The sequence below is a fragment of the Ustilaginoidea virens genome, chromosome 1 (assembly GCF_000687475.1).
Source record: "Ustilaginoidea virens chromosome 1, complete sequence".
Classification (NCBI taxonomy): domain Eukaryota; kingdom Fungi; phylum Ascomycota; class Sordariomycetes; order Hypocreales; family Clavicipitaceae; genus Ustilaginoidea; species Ustilaginoidea virens.
The window spans coordinates 1,427,544-1,447,061 of NC_057316.1; the positions used below are offsets into that span (position 1 = coordinate 1,427,544).

The window sequence follows — 19,518 nt, forward strand, 5'->3', positions numbered from 1 at the left end:
TGATAATCACAGTTGACCTATTTAGTTACATCGAGCGATTCCAGCCAGTGTGAGTGTTCGGATAGTTAACTGTAATTGCTGTCGCTGATTTTGACGACGGCGTCTTGGTTTCTTGGAAAAATGTCTCCTTAAAGACTTGCTTGACGGTAGCTTGTTCGCAACAATATTTAGGAGTCGGCTTCTGTCAAATCCGTAGGTAACTATTTCGAATCGGACCAAAAAATTCAAGAATTTCGAAACTGTCATACTCCCCCCCCTAGAAGGAGGCGACACCATACTACACTGGGCAGCAGTAGCCAACCTACAACTCTTTTCTCACATTCCGACCTTCTTGTGTCGCAACTTCGCTTCCAAGTCTCAGTTGGTCAATTGCCCACCTCCACCCTTGTGCTGCCGCAGCCCCCAAGCGCGCAAACACGGTCCCTGTTGGTGACGACGTTCCATACTTGAAGTACGTGGAATGCTTACGAGCCAACGCCTTCAATTCCTCCAGTTTGGAACCCTGGGGTACCGGTACGCCATAGCTATCCAAAAACGCCTTAAGTTCAGACTCCGTCCATGTCTCGAATGCTTGGTTTTGTGCGGACGCAGTGGCCGATGCCAAATAACTTGTAGCGGAGGCAAATTTATCTCCACCAGCGCTCGAGGCTGATGAGTAGGCAGAGGCGGCTGCCTTCGCAAGCTCCTCCCTAGTAGCATCACGCTTCGCTGCTACTTTCTTGGCTGTGTCGTCACCGTTCTTTTGAATGTATGCCTTCAAATTCCCATAGCTGAAGTCATCAAAGGTCCAGGCCTGCCTACCCGATGCCGCCTTATGAGAATTCTTGCGCACAATTGCCCTCAAACTGTCCGTGGTCGACCCGTGCGGCACAGGAATGCCTCGTGCATCCAAGTATGATTTCAGACGAGACTCAGACCAAGTCTCTATAGCCCGGTTAAACGCATCTTCCACCGCCAAAGATACGCTGTCAGTTGCCTTGGCGAACTCGTTCCTGGCGTTTGACGTAGCAGCACCAAGTGCGGACGTTGCTTTGGCTTGGATGTTGTCCCCTAGAAAATCAGCTCGATGCTTGCGAACCAGGGCTCGAAGTTCATTCTCCTTCGTGCCTTGAGGAACAGGAATGTTATTCTTGTCGCAAAATTCTTTCAGTTTTGAATCACTCCATGCATCAATAATGACATCGGTAAGAGAGGCATAGGCTGCCTGGGCACTGGTGCTTGCGCTCGTAGCCTCATGTTTCGCCTTGAGATACGCTAACCTAGAATTGCGGCGAACTGCGGCGAGGAGCTTGTCGCGAGTTGTAGGTTGAGGGACAGGAATACCGTATTTATCAAGCCAGGCCTTCAACTCCGACTCGCTCCAAGTTTGGTAGAGCCAATCACCAGGGTACGCTGCGGTTTCTCCTGTTTTTTTCGCAGCTGCTTCATATGCAAGACGAGCCTTTTGTAAGAGGGTATCCCGATGATGAGGTTGCGGCACTACACGAGATGAAGCCGTCAGTGACCAAAGAAAGCTTCAGTAAATACATGGTGGGCAATTGCCACGATCAAACCACATCGCGACTGATCACTGCAGAAAGTGCAGGTTCCGATCCGCAGTTCCCGCAGTTTTTGTGCTTAAGGTCCAAAAACTATAAATCCATACCTGGGATGCCATGCTTATCGCAGAAAGCTTTCAACTGGCTTTCGGACCACGTATCCAGAATCCAATCTTTGGCGTTGACCCATGCTTGCTGTGCAGCGTCTTCGGTTTCGTACCAGTTGGCTTTAACCTGTGAAACTAGACTTTCCTTGGAGTTTTCGGCGCTCGTCTTGACATCATGCCCTCTCTCTCGTAAATAAGAGCTTAATTCGCCTGTCTCCCATAGTTTGTACGGCTCCACGATAGCATCGTTCCAACGGTTTTGAACAAGCATCAACAAATCTTTGCGATCCGATGCCTTGGGATATGGAATACCATGATCAGAGAGCCATCGCTCTAATTCGGTTTGGTGCCATTTATTGTACACTGAGGTTTTTTTTTTTTTTAAATCATGTCAGTTTCTTTGCTCCTCAACAGGATAATTACTGGGAAGGTGCAGGAAATAGAAAGTATAGTCGAGCGGAAGAGACGGTGAACAAACCGGCCTTGGTCCCAGGAAACCAGCTGCTTGCGACTGTTCCAGAAATGGCTATGCCGGCCGTGATAATAAGCCCGATGTACTTCATTGTGCTGTCCAGCTGTAGAAGACTATGAAGAGAGCTGCGGGATGGAAATAGAAATTTGTCGTGTATCTGTTACACAAGGCTGCGGGTTTAGGTATGGGCGAAGGGGCCTAGTATAAGATATGCAAGGACCAGGAGAGTCGAACGTGTAATGTTTTTCGGTAAGACACTTGTATGTCAGGATAAAGTTGAACGCTCATAGAGTAGGTTACGGAGGGGGGATTTGATAAAGAAGTCAGTAGCTCGACCGAATCTTTTCTGTAGTAAGTAAGCATCGATCTATTGACGTCCTGCCTTATTTGATGACGACGTTGGCCACCACTTAAGGACGCAGTTGACCTGGGATGGAAAGACCGGGACTGGCGTGTCTATAACGTCATCATGATTTTTTTTCTTTTTCTCGGTGAATGGAACTGGATCAGGTCGAATGAGCGGGGTTTCACTTGCAAGCAACCACCATCACAGCAAAGTAGGCTGCAACAATGAACAATAAATCGAACCGTACCAATCTCAGGTGGCTGCTTCTCGGAAATCGCTACTTGCAAAGGGCTTTCCTCTCTTTGCTGGTAGCTCATCGCCTGTAGTCCCTTCCTTGCGCAATTACCCAGATAGTGACAGAATCACGCTAGTCGCTTCATGCCAGCTTGCCAAGGAGACGCGCAGAAAAGCGCGGTAACTGCTCCGGAGCTAGTTACTCGTGAGATTAATTGGATGTGCTCCTGCCACGATGACGTCAAGTGACGACAGGTCCCCACTGCAAAGGTACTAGTGACTGCTGGCCCGTGCTCACTTTCCCTCAGGCAGCAAGTAGGATAGGTACCTAGGTACCTGGTAGGTAGGTAGGTACCTAGGTAGTGAACTGTCATGGGAGGGAGCAAAATTTCCGGTCCAATAGAACCTATAGCTCTATGTACATAGTAGCAGTCAGAAGTAAAATTAGGGGCCGCAGTTATTTACCATGCACCCATCCAACGGATCAGGAAACAGGCACGGCCAATTAACCTTAAGCAGGAATACTACCAATGTGCTGTATTTTCTTTGTACGCTCTGGCGATCGACCCATAAATCCATAACCAGAAGCGGGTTACTGATACAACGTGACATCTAATCCCCATGACCGCTAGTTTACTTGCTTCCCATACATCATGATGGCACAGCCATTGTTTATAAAATGAGAGATTTTGACAGGGAAGCGAGGGGCATTTTCTCTAAGCGTAGAAGTTGACAGTCTGGATCATATAAATTAGCGCCCGTACTTTATCGACATAGTAATATTTATATATTGTGGTACTTACATCCTTCTTCTTGGCTTGTACCTCGGCTATGGCATCAACATAATGCTCATGGCCAATTTTGTTCTTGCCTGAGCGCAAGGCAATCATACCAGCTTCGACGCAGACAGCCTTCAACATGGCTCCGCCGAATTCATCGGTACTCCTTGCTAGCTCTCCCCAGTTGACGCCTGGGTCTACCTTCATCTTGCGAGAGTGGATTTTGAGAATCTGGGCTCGAGCTTCTTCGTTGGGTAACGGAAATTCGATTTTCCGGTCAAGACGGCCGGATCGAAGTAAAGCTGGATCAAGGACATCGACGCGATTTGTTGCGGCCAGGACCTTGATGCGATCGTCTGAAGCGAAGCCATCTAATTGGTTGAGAAGTTCTAACATGGTTCTCTGCACCTCGCGGTCACCGCTCTTCTCGCTGTCGAATCGTTTTGTACCAACAGCATCCAGCTCATCGATGAATATGATTGCTGGTGCCTTCTCTTTTGCCAAGGCAAAGCAATCTCGGACTAGTTTAGCTCCATCTCCGATAAACATCTGGACAAGTTGAGGTCCAGCTAACTTCAAGAAAGTTGCGTCGGTCTGTGCCGCACAAGCTCTGGCAAGCAGTGTTTTTCCGGTGCCTGGAGGTCCATACATGAGGGCTCCTTATGACCGCGTGTTAGCTAATAAAATCGCACTAATTCGCTCTCTTCAACGCTAAAAGCTTTGGTAGGTTTGGTCAAGTCTTCTCGCACCTTTAGGGGCCTTAATGCCTATTTTCTTGAACCTATCCGCTTCCTTCATTGGCCAGACTATTGCTTCGACCAACTCTTCGATCTGCTTGTCGAGTCCGCCTACATCTGTATATTGCTCTGTGGGCTTTTCATCCACCTCCATAGCCTTGACCCTACTGTCGTATTCGGCTGGCAAGGAGTCCAAAATTAGATAGGAATCTTTGTTAACACCTATAAGATCGCCAGGTTTAAGCTTGTCGGAGTCCACCAACCCGATCAGAGGTAAGAAGATGGTTTGACGAGTTGAAGTCTTTATCACAGCAGATTTCCCCACCCGAGTCGCATCAAGGTCAATGTTCGCTCCCTCTTCAGACGATTCAGCGGTAGGGTCGAGGTCTAGCAGTTCTACCACATTACCCACTAGATATGGGAGCTGCCTGGAGAGTCGATCAGAATATATTCATTCATATTACATGTAGACTATGCCTGTAACGAGTCATACCTGTTGTTTGCTATTTTGTCCATGTTATCTTTGATTTTCTCCCCCATTGCTGCCTTTTCATGCGATAGCCTTGAGAGTTCGCTCTTCATGATCCGGGAATCGTTTTCTAACAGTCGTCTGCGAGTGAGGATATCTTGGGTGCTGAGGCCAAGAATTTCCTCATCTAGGATATCGTCACTAGCCCCATCGTCTTTATCCTTCATTTCTTCGTCTCCATCAATTTGTTTGCGCTTATCATCATTAGAGTCAGTCCCTCGCTTTTTGTCGTCATCGTTGTCTCTGCGGTCAAGGTCGTCAAGCTCCTCAAGAGTAGACATAACGAGTCGGTTTCGTAGAGCAGATGTAATTGGAAAGTTGCAGAGACAACCAATCTACAAGTTGCGTGTATTAGAAAGGAAGGTAGTTTGATTAGAGCAATTTGAAAGAAGGACTCCCGTGGTGGATGTTATATCTTCACTGAATGAAGCCTTGATTCGGTAGTGCTAGGCAGGAACTGAGGCGCGTGTCGCCAATAAGCGGCTCCTTTTAGGAGATTTTGGAATTTTAGTCAGCAATCGGCCCCTCCTCTCGTTTTGAAACCCAATCACCGGCTTTAGATTGATCCGGATGATCTATTCACATCCCAGTCTTCGTCAATTTTATCTCCTTTGTAGCAGGTAGCTTGCAAATTCTTGGCTCAACTCAGTCCTTGTTAATTTGCAACTTTCAAACGTTGTCTCGATACGCACGTATGCATTTTATGATAATGAGCAATTGTTAGTTGGATCTGCACTGACAATTCTAGAATGCGTCGGGAAGTCGCCACGGCAGGTTGGTCATCACTTCGCTTACTGCTGCCCAAGGTTATCAGACCAGAAATACAGATCGCACCAGATCGACTGTTTTCCACTACCAGATCGTTCGAAGCCAGTCGCCATGCGGAAATCATGGCATGCGATACACGTTTCGCAAGTAGGGATGCTGCCATGACGTCGAAGTTACCCAGCGCTAGACCTGTCGAGACAAGGAAAAGCCAATTGATTCGAAGCTATACATCACTTTTGCGAACCACACCACTCGTTTTGTTCTTTCAGCACAGCAATCTGACAGCGATTGAATGGGCAGCCGTTAGAAGGGAACTGAAAAAAGCCGTGCAAGCCGTACCGCAGTCTTTGGGAACAGACGGTTCTACCGGTCTCGATCTTGCCGCCAAACTACAACTACAAGTTATGCGCACCAAGATGCTGAGCGTTGCGCTACGAATCACGGAATTCCACAAACCCGATTACTCCAAGGATTTGCCACCTGCACAGTGGTTGGGTCCCGTTCCCTTAGTACACGATTTGTCTGAAGCCGCCTATAAGACCATCAAGGACATTGCTGTTCCACCTAACTCTGCATATGCACAACTTCAGCCTCTCATGGTTGGCCCTGTTGCAGCTCTTACATTACCTTGCATCTCCACAGCGCATCTTGCTGCTGCTCTTAGTATACTAGCGCCTGTGGCAGGAGTTTTCCCGGCTCCAACACGGAAGAAGAATCCTGGTTTTTATGACCCTATCTGCCAGAACGGCCTCAACAAACTGGTATTAGTCGGGGGAAGAATTGAAGGCAAAGTGTTTGACGAGCAAGGCGTTAACTGGGTTGGCGGTATTCAAGGTGGTTTGGACGGACTAAGGGCCCAGCTGGTCAGTCTTCTACAACGAGCTGGACTTGGCGTGACGACAAGTCTTCATGCCGTTAGTATGAATGTGTGGCTCGCTCTAGAGAGCAGAAGGGCACAGCTTGACGAAGGAGACAAGTAGAAAAGAGTTTGCGTCGCAGCTGTACCTTTTCTGTTGTTGGGATAGGCCAGGTACTTACCTAGGTACCTTAGGTACCTAGGTGCCTAGAGGTAGGTACCTACAGGTAGACAATTGCCCCTTTTGTGTGTGGCTTCACGTACGAAATATCTTGGCAGGTACCTAAGGTAAGGTGGAAAATACCCTCTTCGGTTCTAGGCGCTGTTCTGGACACCTCCTATCAGGTAAGGTACCTTACCTCTCATGTACCTCCTATGGTGAATTACATCCTGTATCTGTACATACCTCTCATTAGGTGGAAAGTTACCTCCTTTGTTCTGGGCATATCCGCTGCCTCTATTACATACAGTACAACCTACCTACCTACTAATTGCGTGGAAGGTGCCTACCTACCTACCTAGGTACTTACTTCTGTTTTAAATTTAGTTGCTGCTGCATAAAAAACCCGTTGCCGCATGTTTATAAGTCCGTATAAGTCGACCAGTCATAGAATAGGAGAGACGGATAAAGAAATAACAATCATTAAAGTTAGCTTGTGCAGAAATAAAAATTTATCTGAAATTACATTTTCACCAACTAATGCGGCGCATTAACCGCTTGTAGGCATAGCCAATCCTCTTATAGCTAGGATAACGACGTGACGGTAGCAACGAAGAAAGGGATGGACGAATGTCACACTGATAACAGATAAACAATGACAGAAGCCCGATCAGCGGAGCTTGTCGTTGGGTATTTATCGTATATCCCGGTTAATATCGCATACCCGCTGTTGCACACTACGATCCACACTAAGGATGACCCGACCGTGATCGAGGTGCTTGTGTCATCCGATGCGGGCTATTTATGAAACTCAAGCTGTACTCAAAAACAATAACTGGTGGAACACATTCCAAGTGCCAGTCTCTCAATTGCAAGCGATTGATCGCAACGCCAAAATTGAGCGGTGAAAAGAGAAGAAGAAGAAGAGGCATACGTTTTCCAAGTCCTTACCAATGTTCCCAAAGATCCTCACCAAGCCCGTCAGAAATGGGACCGAGATGGTTCGCAAAACTATCTGCGGCTGGGCTTGGACGCCAGCTGTTTCTGTGGCCAAAAGCGTAGTCTTGAGCGCATTTGCATGTGTTGAATCTGGAACACTTCTTCTCGTCGACGAGCCCGGAGAAACTCGTCATGTGTTCGGGCAGAAACTATTCGGTGGTGTTGGTCATGATGCCGCAGAAACTTCGTGTCTAAGACGAGCAGGCACAATACCACGAGTGGAAATTGTCGTGAAGAGAGACAGCTTTTGGCTACGGCTTTTATTGTTTGCTGACATTGGTTTTTCAGAAGCGTACATGCTAGGTGACTTCCAATGCGAAGACCTGACCTCCTTTTTCCAGGTACGTGTAAACGTGTGCCGCAGAATATTCGCATTGTCAAGACGGCAGCCATTGAGATGATCGTTAGTTATTCATCCTCAATAGAGAACGGTTGAACAATGGCACCACAGTCGCTTCCAAGATCTCAACCTCAATATCCTACTTTGTGCGCTCTACCAACGCCTTGTCAAGTGCGCACCTAAATATATCGGCACACTACGACATCAGCAACGACATGTTTGCGGCATTTCTCTCACAAGACATGACATATTCTTGCCCTATATGGCAGCGCGAAACGGGTCGGGAAGCTGACTGTGAGACTCTGGAAGAAGCGCAATACAGGAAGCTTCTCCGATTCATAGAAGGTTCTCACTTGAAGAATAGTGATCATGTCCTCGAAATCGGTACTGGCTGGGGTTCGTTTGCCATCGAAGCTGCAAGAAAAACTGGCTGCCGAGTTACCACCATTACCTTGTCAAAGGAGCAAAAAGAATTTGCGGAGAAGAGAATACAAGCAGCTGGACTGCAAGATCGCATCGCGGTGAAACTGGTAGACTACCGTGAACTTCCTGATACAGAGAAGCCGTACGACAAGATTGTCTCGATCGAAATGCTCGAGGCGGTTGGGCAAGAATATCTAGCCACATATTTTGCCAGCATTGATAGACTTCTGAAAAAAGATGGGGGGATTGCAATGTTTCAATGTATAACCATGCCGGAAGGGCGGCATGAGCAATATTCCAAGTCAGTCGAGTAAGCACTTCCCGCTCGAACTCGTACCCTTGATCAATCATTATTGACAAGTCAAACCAGCTTTATTAACCAATACATTTTCCCGGGAGGTTATTTACCCTCAATCACGCAACTGATGAATCATATAAGCCGTCAATCGAATGGAACACTTATAATTGAAAAAGTCGAAAATATCGGAGGTCATTATGCGAAGACACTGCGCCTATGGAACCAAAATTTTCAATATCAGTTCGATGATGTAATAAAACCGGCGCTACTGCACAATCATCCAGGCATGTCCAAGGAAGCTATTCAAGTATTTCGCAGAAAGTGGGAGGCAAGTACATATTTTGTATACCCATACCGTCTGGACCGTCCAACTGACTTTGCTACAATGGCAGTATTATTTTACATACTGCGAAGCTGGATTCATGACGAAGACACTAGGGGACGTGATAATCACGGTTGGAAGAGAGGGAGCACTAGAGTTGATGGAGGGAATTCCATTGTAACGACTGGTTGCGAAGCTTTGTCGCAGTAAGTCAGCGTTATTTTGGCGAAGGTTTTCATCGAACATAATGGCCTTATATCTTTCGATACTATGTGACAGTGGCTGACTGAAGACAAGAGGAGGCCGCAGAAATTTCCCTTCGAGAGAGCCCCGATTTATCACACGACTTGTTTGCTAAATCGCATCCCATCAGATGATGAACCCTGACCTGGCTATGATCTCCACGGCTTTAGAGACATGAGATTTTTTGGTTAGATTTCTTCAAATCTTTGGCCTTGATTGGAATGGTTTTTGATAGATAGCGATTTGCATGGTCAATATCGAACTGTGACTTGTGTTTGCGAAAAAGAAGCATAGTGACGCGTGCATCCTCGGTGCTAGAATGGGGACCTTGTTGTATTTCAACCCCAAGGAGTTCTCGGGCTAAAATTCGAAGCGCGGGCTTTCTCCCGTGGCTATACTTCTTGAATGTTTGGTGCTTGGCCGTGTCTCGAACATCCTTGGGAGGATGGGTTAACTTGAGAGCATCTAAATCATGCCTTAAATCATGGCCCACCAAAACTCGCCCATTAATGAGGCTGAAAACTTCATTTTGCACATCTTCAAACTGCCGGGCGAACCTCATGTCTCGCGGAGAAACACCACTTATGGAACTCCTCCAATCTGTTACCTTTTCCTTTTGTTTCACAAAGGAATCATAAAGTTGTCGTCCATGGAAGTCGACAAGACTAACTCGCGCAAGGGCTGATTGATGTCCACCTGGGCCGATTCCAACCATTTCGCAGTCAATTGCAACGTACTTGCCAATATCGATACCCGAAGAAAGACCATGATTGACCTTGTCATTGTGGGACGCAAGCATCGTAGGAGTTTTCTTGATGCCTAAACCATACGCCTCTGCTAAGGTCTCGCTCGACATGCCATCACTCGCTTTCCACAACTCGAGCGACGGTGTTGTACTCTGACTCGTTTCACATATTACTTTCGAGCTATGAACGCCACCCATCATCTTGGGATTGACTTCGTCTCTTGACTGATGGAGGTCTAAATGTGGATCTCTATGTTTTCTCTTCCGCTGTTGAACTGATTGCGATAGTTGTTCTTTGGCTGTTCTTTTGAGACCAGTCGTTTTTGACCGCTGCTTGCGATTTGAAGAAAGCCCAGCCATGGTCCAGGTCAGTGAGGTGACCGAGATCCGAAAATTAGAACCGGCTATGAGACAATGTGGCTATTTGATTGAGACAATATAGTAGATAAAAACGACCGTGGACAGCAAAACCTTTGTCGCTCGTTGCGGCTCTAGTACCTATTTTAGGTATTGTCGAATGTGGTCTTTGACCGCCTTCCATTTTTAGCTTCCAACGTGGGGTCCGCTGTTTCTGCCGATATCCATAAGTTCGTGCTTGTATGAGCAAATGAAACCATCTTGATTAGTGACACTCCTCATCAAGGCCTTCGTCAAAACACGGGTCAGCCATCATGGCTGGTGGAACACCAGCTGGAGAACCTGCAGTAGGATCTGATACACCGCGTCAAAAAGGAATAGCGACATCTGACACGCTCAAGACTGGTTGCATTGCATGGGTCGAAAAAGAGGGGCAGCCACGACGTGCTGAGATTCTAAGCATTAAAGAAACAAAAAGCGGCAAACAATTTTATTGCAACTTTGACAATTTCAACAAACGATTGGACGAATGGGTGCCTGTCGCGAGGATTGACTTTTCTCAAGACGTAGAATGGGCCAACCTCGACAAAGACAAACCAAAGGACTTGAAGACGAAGAAAGCGGCGCCGCAAACAAAGAAAGCCCAGGTCCCGAAGAAAAACCAGAAGAGGCCTAGCAAGCGGGAGCTATCTGCGAATTCCGACGTGGCAACACCTCATCCCTGGACAGGTAAGTTAACTGTGACTCTTCTTTAAGGATAGAACAGCTAACTGCGTTCATAGATTTCGTAGAGTCTCAAATTCAAACTCCATCCGGGGGACTTGACGACTCGCAAACACAAACGAGCGCTGATGCAACTGCGACACCAATAGCTGCTGACGAAGGGGAAGCCGATGACAAATATGAAGATCTTAAGAGGGAGGAGAATAAGTTCAGTCGCGAGGAGGAAATCGAGAAACTAAGGACGTCGGGCTCCATGACTCAAAATCCTGCGGAGATTTCCCGAATCCGAAACATCTCGAAGGTCCAGTTCGGCAAGAAAGACTTGTTTCCGTGGTATTTCTCCCCATACCCGGAAATTTTCGGTCAGGAAGATGTCATCTTCATTTGCGAGTTCTGTCTAAGCTATTACGGTGATGAGACAGCCTTTTTGCGGCACAGAAAAAAATGTACCCTGCAACACCCCCCAGGAAACGAAATATATCGTGATGACTATGTTTCATTCTTCGAGATAGATGGTCGCCGCCAAAGGACATGGTGCAGAAACCTTTGCCTTTTGTCAAAGATGTTCTTGGATCATAAAACGCTTTATTATGATGTGGATCCTTTTTTATTCTACGTCATGGCCAGCCGAACAGACAAAGGATGTCACATCGTAGGGTATTTTTCCAAAGAGAAAGAAAGCGCAGATGGATACAATGTTGCCTGCATTCTTACTCTCCCTCAGTACCAGCGGAAGGGCTACGGAAGGCTCTTAATCCAGTTCTCGTACGAGCTCTCTAGGATCGAAGGCAAGCTGGGGTCACCAGAAAAACCGTTATCCGACTTGGGCCTACTGAGCTATCGACAATACTGGTCAGAAAATATTCTCGATTTACTAATGGGGTATCACGAACGAGAGGAAAAGGTTACGATCGAAGCAATATCGTCTGCTCTTGCAATGACCACTCAAGATGTGGAGCATACCCTTCAGGCAATGAAGATGCAAGTTTATCACAAAAGTGATCACAAAATCGTCATTCCTGAGAGCTTGATCAAGTTGAGAGACCAACAGAGAGTGAAGCAAAGGCGAGTGCTCGATCCGGGAAGAATACAATGGAAACCGCCAGTCTTCACTGCATTCAGCCGGACTTGGGGTTGGTGAACATGTCTGGATAAACTGGTAGAAGTGTTAGCAGTGCTGAGTATTATTATCAACCTCACTCGTCTCTTTTTCGTCATTCAATTAGATTCGCTGGAATGATACCCAAAATTACATCCGTTTCCTAAACACGTACCTCGAATAGGTAGTGAGTACCTGTGTGACCCGTTGAGTGCAATCAGGCCAAAAAATATCAGAACTCATAACTAACCACTTGTATGTATCAATCGAAAGTTGTTACTGATACAGTGCTCAAAGGCAGCATTGCGTCATTGTTAGCCAATTGGTGCGGATTTTGCTCAGTACATAACGTTATGCCCCTCGATAAACATACAACACGTCATGTCATTATTCGCCGAAGATGAGTACGAGCAATCATGTATTATTTCCAGAGTTACGCTATATGTGCTTTCTCAGATTACGCTTTTGATCAGTAGGGCCCCAGGTATCGAGACCCTGTCAGTACTATAATTTAAATGCCCCAAGTTCCTCATCAGCATGTGAATGGGACCTCACCGGCCATAAAGAGATGACCGAACGTGTCACTGTTTTCTGATTTGATCTTCTTTAATATTAGGTACCTATGCGATGAATGTTCCCCACACCTACTTGGTCGAACTACAACTTCTCGTTCGACTGACTCTGAGGCTCAGGTAAACCCATACTTGGCTCATCAAAATAGGCTGTTTGAACTAGTTATTTCCTTTTCGACTAATTCCGCATTAAAGTATATCGGGATCTGGCTTTCGAATCGGCATGATATGTATTATGATCGTGTTCAAGTCGACACTAGGCTTCTTTGTTGCCACTGGCACCAATCTCCACGGGACCCTCGGCAACGACCGCCGCCCCTGGGGCGGATGGGATTGCAATAGAGAAATAGTATGTAATTCTGTACGTAGTGACCATAGGTTCGTGGCCCCCATTGTGCTATATTATCAAGGGAAAGCTAATCAGCCGCTATGCTCTCGAAAGTCGTTCTTTCCACTCTCCAGCTGCACCAAACTCATTCCATCGACAACCTTTCGAATGTACAGGACGCTACGGCTCCTTTTAACAGGAACAGCCTTCTTGGGATGTCTGAGAAACATTCGTTTTCACATCAATCACTTGGAGTTCGAATAGTCAGCAAAGATCCAAGAGAATGCCAGAGTGTCACAAAAGAGGCTTACTCTGACTTGATGCTTGTGCAGCAGCATCGGTGCCTTCCATACCAGGCAATGCTTGCGCTATTCTTTTAAAAAGGTTCTTGACGTTGTGGCCAAGTTTTGCGCTGGTCTCCATGAACATGAGATTGTTTTTATTCGCTTCGTCTTCACCTTGTTGCGTAGTCACTTCGCGTTTTTCGTTCAGATCCGTCTTGTTGCCAACAAGAACAATAATGACATCGTTACCTCTTTCCGCACGCACGTCATCGATCCATTTTCTGGTGTTTTGAAACGATTTCGCATCTGTTAGACACGAAGGTCAGAATCCAGGTCTCGTAAGTTTTGGAGTGTTCGTCTCTCACTAGAAATATCATATACGACAACTGCTACACTTGAATCTCGAATGTACGAGGGAATCAAGCTACGAAATCTTTCCTGTCCAGCTGTGTCCCAAAGCTGCAAACGCACCGTCCTGTCCTCCAAGTACATTGTCTACGCGTGAATGAGCATCAACAGCCTACCAATGTATGTAGCAGTGTATTCCTACCTTCGATAGAAAATCAATACCGATCGTCGCTTGGTACATATTGTCAAATGAATCGTACATAAATCGTGTGATAAGCGAAGTTTTCCCAACTGCAAATCAGCTCAGATTAGCTATGTTGCGGGTGAAAGAAATGCACAGAAGTCATCGTACCGCTTTGTTCTCCCAAGAACACCAACCTATAATAATTGTTGTTAGATATGTCACTTTATCGAGATCAGGGACACATACTTGAATTTCTTTAAGGGATTATTGTAAGAACCCCCCGCCTGTGCCATGATGACTATGAATTTCGCAAGCGTTCGACAATCCTGAGGCTGTATGAGCGATGTCTGCTGGCACGTCTCGCAAACCGAGGCTGCGGAAGAAGAGTCAAGGACACTGCCGAACCACCCAAAATTTGCGGATTATCCTCTCCTACTCTATCACAGCAGTCCTCACTGAAAACTCTCAATTCCTAGTCCTCGACGCTGGTTTACGTTTCAAACGTTGTAAGCGAGTGTGATCAGCAGCGGAACACGAGTGGGGGGATATTCAAGATTCAATTCAGAAGCTGGCATTCCAGAGTTCCAACAAGGAGACCGGATTAATAACTGTTGACATGGTTCCTGCTGACCCAAGCTCTTGTTTTCCTGTGGGGCACGTGCTCCAATACCCCCAGTTTTTTGTGGTGATTTGTTTGCACTTTGCTCCATGCACCACCATTACTGGAATATCTTGAACTAAAAGGGTGGGGCGTCGCAAGGATACCTTACCTTCGGCTGTACTCCACTTGGGAAGAAAAAAAAAGGACAAAAAAGAAAACAGGTCTGCTCCCACCTCTGTCTGATTAGCCTTTTCAGCAAGCTGAAATTGAACGACTGTAACCTTTTTTGGACAGAAACTATACTAACTGAATCGATCAGGATGCCTGCAATTGCATCTCGACTCTCAGGGTCCTCAAAATCTCCCGGACAGTTCAAGCAGCCGTCGAGGAAAGGGAAAAGAACATGGAGAAAAAATGTCGATTTGACTGAAGTGGAACAAGGTCTAGAAGAATTGAAAGAAGAGATTATTCGGGGGTATGTGAAAAGATGGAATATCGTCTATTTTCCGTAAACAGCACTAATCAATCTTCACAGAGGCGTCATACGAGAGAAGGATTCCGCGGAGCTCTTCACGATCGACTTGAAAGGAGACTTGGAAGTATCAAGAAAACATGCTAAACATTTAAAAAAGGGTCTTAAGGCAGACGAAATTCTCGCACAGCGGTCTTCTATCCCTGCTATATCCATACGAAAACGCCATAGTGATAGAACATCGGACAACACCCTGCCAGCGAAAAAACCACGAGCCGATTGGGTCTCTCACAAGGATTTGGCGCGTCTGAAGCAAGTTGCCGATGGCCGCCAAGGCATCATCGTCGAAGCCAAAGATGCAACATATGATATATGGGATTCTGGTTCTGCAGCCACAACTGAAACGCAATATGACTTCTTGCCACTTCAGGAACCGACCAAGCAACCAAAGTCTTTGAAACAAAAACCTATTTCGCTGACAGCAAACGGAAAGGAAGTCCCCGCGATCCCGAAACCCAGCGGCGGTTATAGCTACAACCCATTGTCGACAGATTATGAAGCCCGCCTTGCGGAGGAGAGTGCTAAAGCTCTGGAATCCGAACGGCAGCGAATCATTGCCGAAGAGTCGGAGAGAGAAAAACAGGAAGCTGCAGCTCGGTCTGCTGCTGAAGCTGAAGCAGCTGAAGAACGTGCGAATCTGTCCGAGTGGGAGGAGGACTCTGAATGGGAGGGTTTTCAAAGCGGCGCTGAGGGCGGCGAAACTAAGAAGAAACGACCACAACGCAAAACACAAGCGCAGAGAAATCGTATCAAGCGAAGAAAAGATGAAGAGCGATTGGCGAAGCAAAAGGCGACTATGAAGGCGATGGAGGCTCAGGCAGAACGGATAAAGGACATTGTCGAAGAGGTTGAGGAGCATGAGCAGAAAAGGGCCCTTGGGATAGCAGATATTACCGATGCCGAAACGGAAGGCAATGATGACGTGTTGAGAAGAAAACAACTTGGCAAGTTCAAACTACCTGAAAGGGATCTGGAATTGGTACTACCTGACGAACTGGAGGAATCTCTAAGGCTTTTGAAGCCGGAGGGCAGTCTGCTCAAGGACCGGTACCGGAGTATGCTCGTGCGCGGCAAGATGGAATGCAGAAGACATATTCCGTTCAAGAAATTGGCGAAACGAAAAGCCACAGAGAAGTGGACCCACAAAGATTTCGTCTTGTAAAGGACAATTTACTCTTTTACTCTTTCAACCGCGGTTTATTCAGCTCGCTTGAAACACCGAATGGCCTCTATCTGAGGAACATAATCGGCTCGATTTAATACCTCACTGTGGAGAACTTTCTGGGAGAGGTCTTTCTTTACTGGTTCACTTGTTAGGCGTAGAAGCAGCCTTCCCAGTCAGCAAGTGTTGGATGCATGTCCTCATACGGCCAGATGTTTTGGGGCGCTAAATTATCCAAAACTCATGAGATCTTGTCACAGTATGTTAGCAAGTCATTTGCAGGGCCACGGAGCAGTCAACGCTCACCTCTTCCGAACAAGCCTCGCTTTGCCCAATCCATTGCCATCAAACAACGTGTACGAAAACTCACACTCTGGGCAAAGTACACGGACCTCCATGCATACACTGCCCACAGCCCGCCGGCTATACTCCAACCTTCCCCAAGATCGAACACAGCGGAATTGCCAATGTATGCAAGGCTACCAAGGTGGTGGTACTCAAAGGCCTTGTAGGCCGCGGCGTCAAGGTCGCCGTCGCGAATGTCATTTGCTGACAGCCCATCGGATAGGTGTGCCAGCTTGTTGAGTTTTTGTGCCAAGTAATAGCCTTGTTGGTGCGCTCTTTGGGCAGTTGCAGGTAGAGATGTCAGCTTACTATCAATTTGGTTCAATAGCTCTCTCAACTCCCCGAAATCCAGGGTTCCAGACTGATCTTTGTCAAACTCAGCAAAGAGCTTGTCGAGTCGTTTTAAGTGACTGACTGACTGGGGAAAGCGCTTCTTCACATCATGGGCGACTTGACGCCAATCCTTGAAGCCCAGTTGCAGTGTTTCGGGGTCTTTGCCATGCTTCCATGCTAATGCCCGAAGGAATGTAATGATGTGATCAGCGACATTATTTTGAACAGTGGAGCAGTCGCCAATGGCGTAAACATCGCCCAAAGGTGTTCCATTCAACCTCAGATATGTATCCGTTTCCAACGCATGGCGGTTGGTCTGACAGCTCCCTAACTTCTGAGCTAATCTCTGGCAGAGCACTGTCTGCGAAACCCCGGTAGACCAAAGGACAAATCCGGCTGGCAGTTCTTTGGTCAGAAGCCTCCCATCTTCTTGCTTCTGGGTAAAGATGATCTTGTCGTGACAAACTTCCTTTACCCTCGAATTAGTGAGGACTTCGATCTGATCCCTGGCAAAGCGCTCCTCTGCATACTTGGAGACCGTCTCGTCGTAGGTGTTGAGAATATGACTTCGACTTTGAATAAGATGCACAGAAATCTCGTTTCTCAGTAGTCGAGGAAAGTGTCTGGTCAAATCTTCGTTTAGAAGATCGAAAATTTCGGCAGCAAATTCGACGCCAGTAGGCCCACCCCCGCTGACGACGAAAGACAACAACCTCTTGCGCTCCTCATCCGAAATAGTTGGCAAGCAAGCCACCTCGAGATTGCGAATCACTTGATTTCGGATTTTTCTTGCGTCATTTATATCCTTCAGAAAGAAGGCGTTTTCGAGTCCCTTGACACCGTGGGGGTTCGTCACAGAGCCCACCGCAATCACCAACTTATCATATGGGACATAAAACCGAACTTCTTTGCCCCGATTGTCCAGCTGGGACACTTCGACAAGTTTCTCCGAAAAATGCACGTCTTCGGCTTTGGCCCTGATGAAATGCCCGTGAACTCTGTTCAGTATTCGACGAATGGGTTCGACGAGAGATCTAAACTCCAAAGTCCCAACTGTTGCTGAAGGTAGCATCGGTGTGAAGAGGAAATAATTGGCAGGAGAAATGACCGTTACATGGTAGTCGTCGGGATTCAAATTTTTCAGCAATGCAACGCCTCCCCATCCGCCGCCTAAAATGACAAGTTTCGGCTTGTCTTTAATCCGCCTCTTTGCATCGCAATCGTCGTCGTCTATAAACACTTCAGCTATTGGAAGTTTGTTCGGCCCTCCTCTTCGAGGCTGGAGCGCAAGCTCCGAGACATTGATATCGCTCTGCTGCCCATCTTGTTTGTATGTCGAGGCATCGTAGAGAAAGAAGCCGACAATCCCCAGTCCAAGAACCGTTATCGATATACCGAGCCAAGCGCCGGCCCTGTAACAGAAGTTGAGCACCCAGGAATTCACCTGAGGAAGGGGCTTGCCAGAGAGAAACCGGTGCTGCAAAAATGTATTGGGCTTGGACCAAGGTGAGAACGCGCCGCTTCGGCTAAATTCGACGTTGAAACGGTTCCAAGACAACGGTTTGCGGAGGTGCGACACATGACTCGTACGCACACTGGCAAAGAGCGGCCTTTGATGGTTCAAGACGGCCGCCGCTGTTGAGGCTGACTGTCCCATGCGCTGTCGCATCTTGCGACGGATGAATAGATGCCAGTATTTTTTGCACAGTCAGGAATTGGGACAGCCTGGAAGGTGCCGGGCACCTAGAATACCATATGCGAGTAAAATGAGGGTAGTGCAGGGGATAATCGTTCAACTGGAGGCAATGAGAGTTAGCATGGCCAAGGGAGTGGCGTCATAGCTACATGTAACTAATGTTCCTTACTCCAGACCTACCTGAGGGTACAGGTCAACCGACCTGTGTTCCCCCCTTGTCATCCGACCCCCCCATAATAACTTAACTGACCTGACCATTGCTGTGGGCTATACTCTTAATATAATTGGTTTATTAGGGAATAGTGGGTCAGGTCACTTTATATAGAAAACTATATAGAGAAGTACTTTCTCTGATATTTTACTAGGTTCTTAGGTAGGGGTACTTAGTAAAAGAAATTAAAGAAGTCACTTTCTTTAGAAAAATATAGGGAGAAGTACTTTCTCTGCTGTTTTATTAGGTTCTTACGTAAGGGTACCTAGTAAGAATATTAAAGAAGTCATTTTTTTTGAAATATATATATAAAGGTACCTCTTTTTCTATCCCTAGTACCTAGATACTAGGTACCTAGGTACTTAGTAGAAATATAAGAAGTCACTTTATATAGAAAAATATATGTAAAGGTACTTTTTCTACGTATAGTACCTAAGGACTTAGGTACCTACCTAATAAAAGAAAGGAAGTCACTTGCGATACAAAAGTCTATATAAAGGTACTTTATCTACTTTTAATATTAGGTTCTTAGGTAGGGATACCTAGTAAAAATATAAGGGAAGTCACTCACTATAGAAAAATATATATAAAGATACTTATAGTCTAGTGGCTACTATAGATTAAGGGATCTACTACTATTTATTAGCGTATCTCTATATTAGGAAAGAGCATTGGTCAGGTCTGTTAAGTTATTATGGGGGGGTCGAATGACTAGGGGGGGGCATAGGTCGGTTGATATGTAGTCTCGACCTACCTCCTACCAGGTACCTGAGGCACCTAACCTTGTGGGTTAGGAGGTACCTAGGCGCTATGAATTAAATTGCATGTCGCTTTCATGCCGCTTCCA

At 46.6% G+C, this 19,518-nt stretch overlaps 9 protein-coding genes across 9 annotated transcripts; 4 read left to right on the forward strand and 5 right to left on the reverse strand.

Annotated features, from left to right (window-relative positions):
• Positions 1-301: 301 nt before the first annotated feature.
• On the reverse strand, positions 302-2,208 carry UV8b_00169 (uncharacterized protein; the record flags this gene model as incomplete). The annotated part of the gene is made up of 3 exons (XM_043137667.1): positions 302-1,479; positions 1,646-2,008; positions 2,124-2,208. 3 exons carry the CDS (start codon positions 2,206-2,208, stop codon positions 302-304), a joined length of 1,626 nt encoding a protein of 541 aa, XP_042993601.1.
• Positions 2,209-3,413: 1,205 nt separating this feature from the next.
• UV8b_00170 (uncharacterized protein) lies at positions 3,414-5,023 on the reverse strand (the record flags this gene model as incomplete). The annotated part of the gene is made up of 4 exons (XM_043137668.1): positions 3,414-3,434; positions 3,501-4,135; positions 4,226-4,641; positions 4,707-5,023. 4 exons carry the CDS (start codon positions 5,021-5,023, stop codon positions 3,414-3,416), a joined length of 1,389 nt encoding a protein of 462 aa, XP_042993602.1.
• Positions 5,024-5,436: 413 nt separating this feature from the next.
• Positions 5,437-6,490, forward strand: UV8b_00171 (uncharacterized protein; the record flags this gene model as incomplete). Its single annotated transcript, XM_043137669.1, has 2 exons — positions 5,437-5,461; positions 5,517-6,490. The coding sequence occupies 2 exons, from the start codon at positions 5,437-5,439 to the stop codon at positions 6,488-6,490; spliced, it is 999 nt and encodes a 332-aa protein (XP_042993603.1).
• A 989-nt stretch (positions 6,491-7,479) lies between these two features.
• On the forward strand, positions 7,480-9,089 carry UV8b_00172 (uncharacterized protein; the record flags this gene model as incomplete). The annotated part of the gene is made up of 4 exons (XM_043137670.1): positions 7,480-7,866; positions 7,934-8,598; positions 8,659-8,914; positions 8,979-9,089. 4 exons carry the CDS (start codon positions 7,480-7,482, stop codon positions 9,087-9,089), a joined length of 1,419 nt encoding a protein of 472 aa, XP_042993604.1.
• An 87-nt stretch (positions 9,090-9,176) lies between these two features.
• Positions 9,177-10,256, reverse strand: UV8b_00173 (uncharacterized protein; the record flags this gene model as incomplete). The annotated part of the gene is made up of 2 exons (XM_043137671.1): positions 9,177-9,262; positions 9,326-10,256. The coding sequence occupies 2 exons, from the start codon at positions 10,254-10,256 to the stop codon at positions 9,177-9,179; spliced, it is 1,017 nt and encodes a 338-aa protein (XP_042993605.1).
• Positions 10,257-10,567: 311 nt separating this feature from the next.
• UV8b_00174 (uncharacterized protein) lies at positions 10,568-13,067 on the forward strand (the record flags this gene model as incomplete). Its single annotated transcript, XM_043137672.1, has 6 exons — positions 10,568-10,982; positions 11,036-12,109; positions 12,549-12,572; positions 12,692-12,767; positions 12,843-13,025; positions 13,064-13,067. The coding sequence occupies 6 exons, from the start codon at positions 10,568-10,570 to the stop codon at positions 13,065-13,067; spliced, it is 1,776 nt and encodes a 591-aa protein (XP_042993606.1).
• Positions 13,068-13,167: 100 nt separating this feature from the next.
• UV8b_00175 (uncharacterized protein) lies at positions 13,168-14,084 on the reverse strand (the record flags this gene model as incomplete). The annotated part of the gene is made up of 6 exons (XM_043137673.1): positions 13,168-13,223; positions 13,287-13,565; positions 13,625-13,754; positions 13,810-13,898; positions 13,960-13,985; positions 14,038-14,084. 6 exons carry the CDS (start codon positions 14,082-14,084, stop codon positions 13,168-13,170), a joined length of 627 nt encoding a protein of 208 aa, XP_042993607.1.
• A 628-nt stretch (positions 14,085-14,712) lies between these two features.
• On the forward strand, positions 14,713-16,086 carry UV8b_00176 (uncharacterized protein; the record flags this gene model as incomplete). Its single annotated transcript, XM_043137674.1, has 2 exons — positions 14,713-14,867; positions 14,928-16,086. The coding sequence occupies 2 exons, from the start codon at positions 14,713-14,715 to the stop codon at positions 16,084-16,086; spliced, it is 1,314 nt and encodes a 437-aa protein (XP_042993608.1).
• Positions 16,087-16,316: 230 nt separating this feature from the next.
• Positions 16,317-18,433, reverse strand: UV8b_00177 (uncharacterized protein; the record flags this gene model as incomplete). Its single annotated transcript, XM_043137675.1, has 2 exons — positions 16,317-16,336; positions 16,393-18,433. The coding sequence occupies 2 exons, from the start codon at positions 18,431-18,433 to the stop codon at positions 16,317-16,319; spliced, it is 2,061 nt and encodes a 686-aa protein (XP_042993609.1).
• Between the last annotated feature and the right edge of the window lie 1,085 nt (positions 18,434-19,518).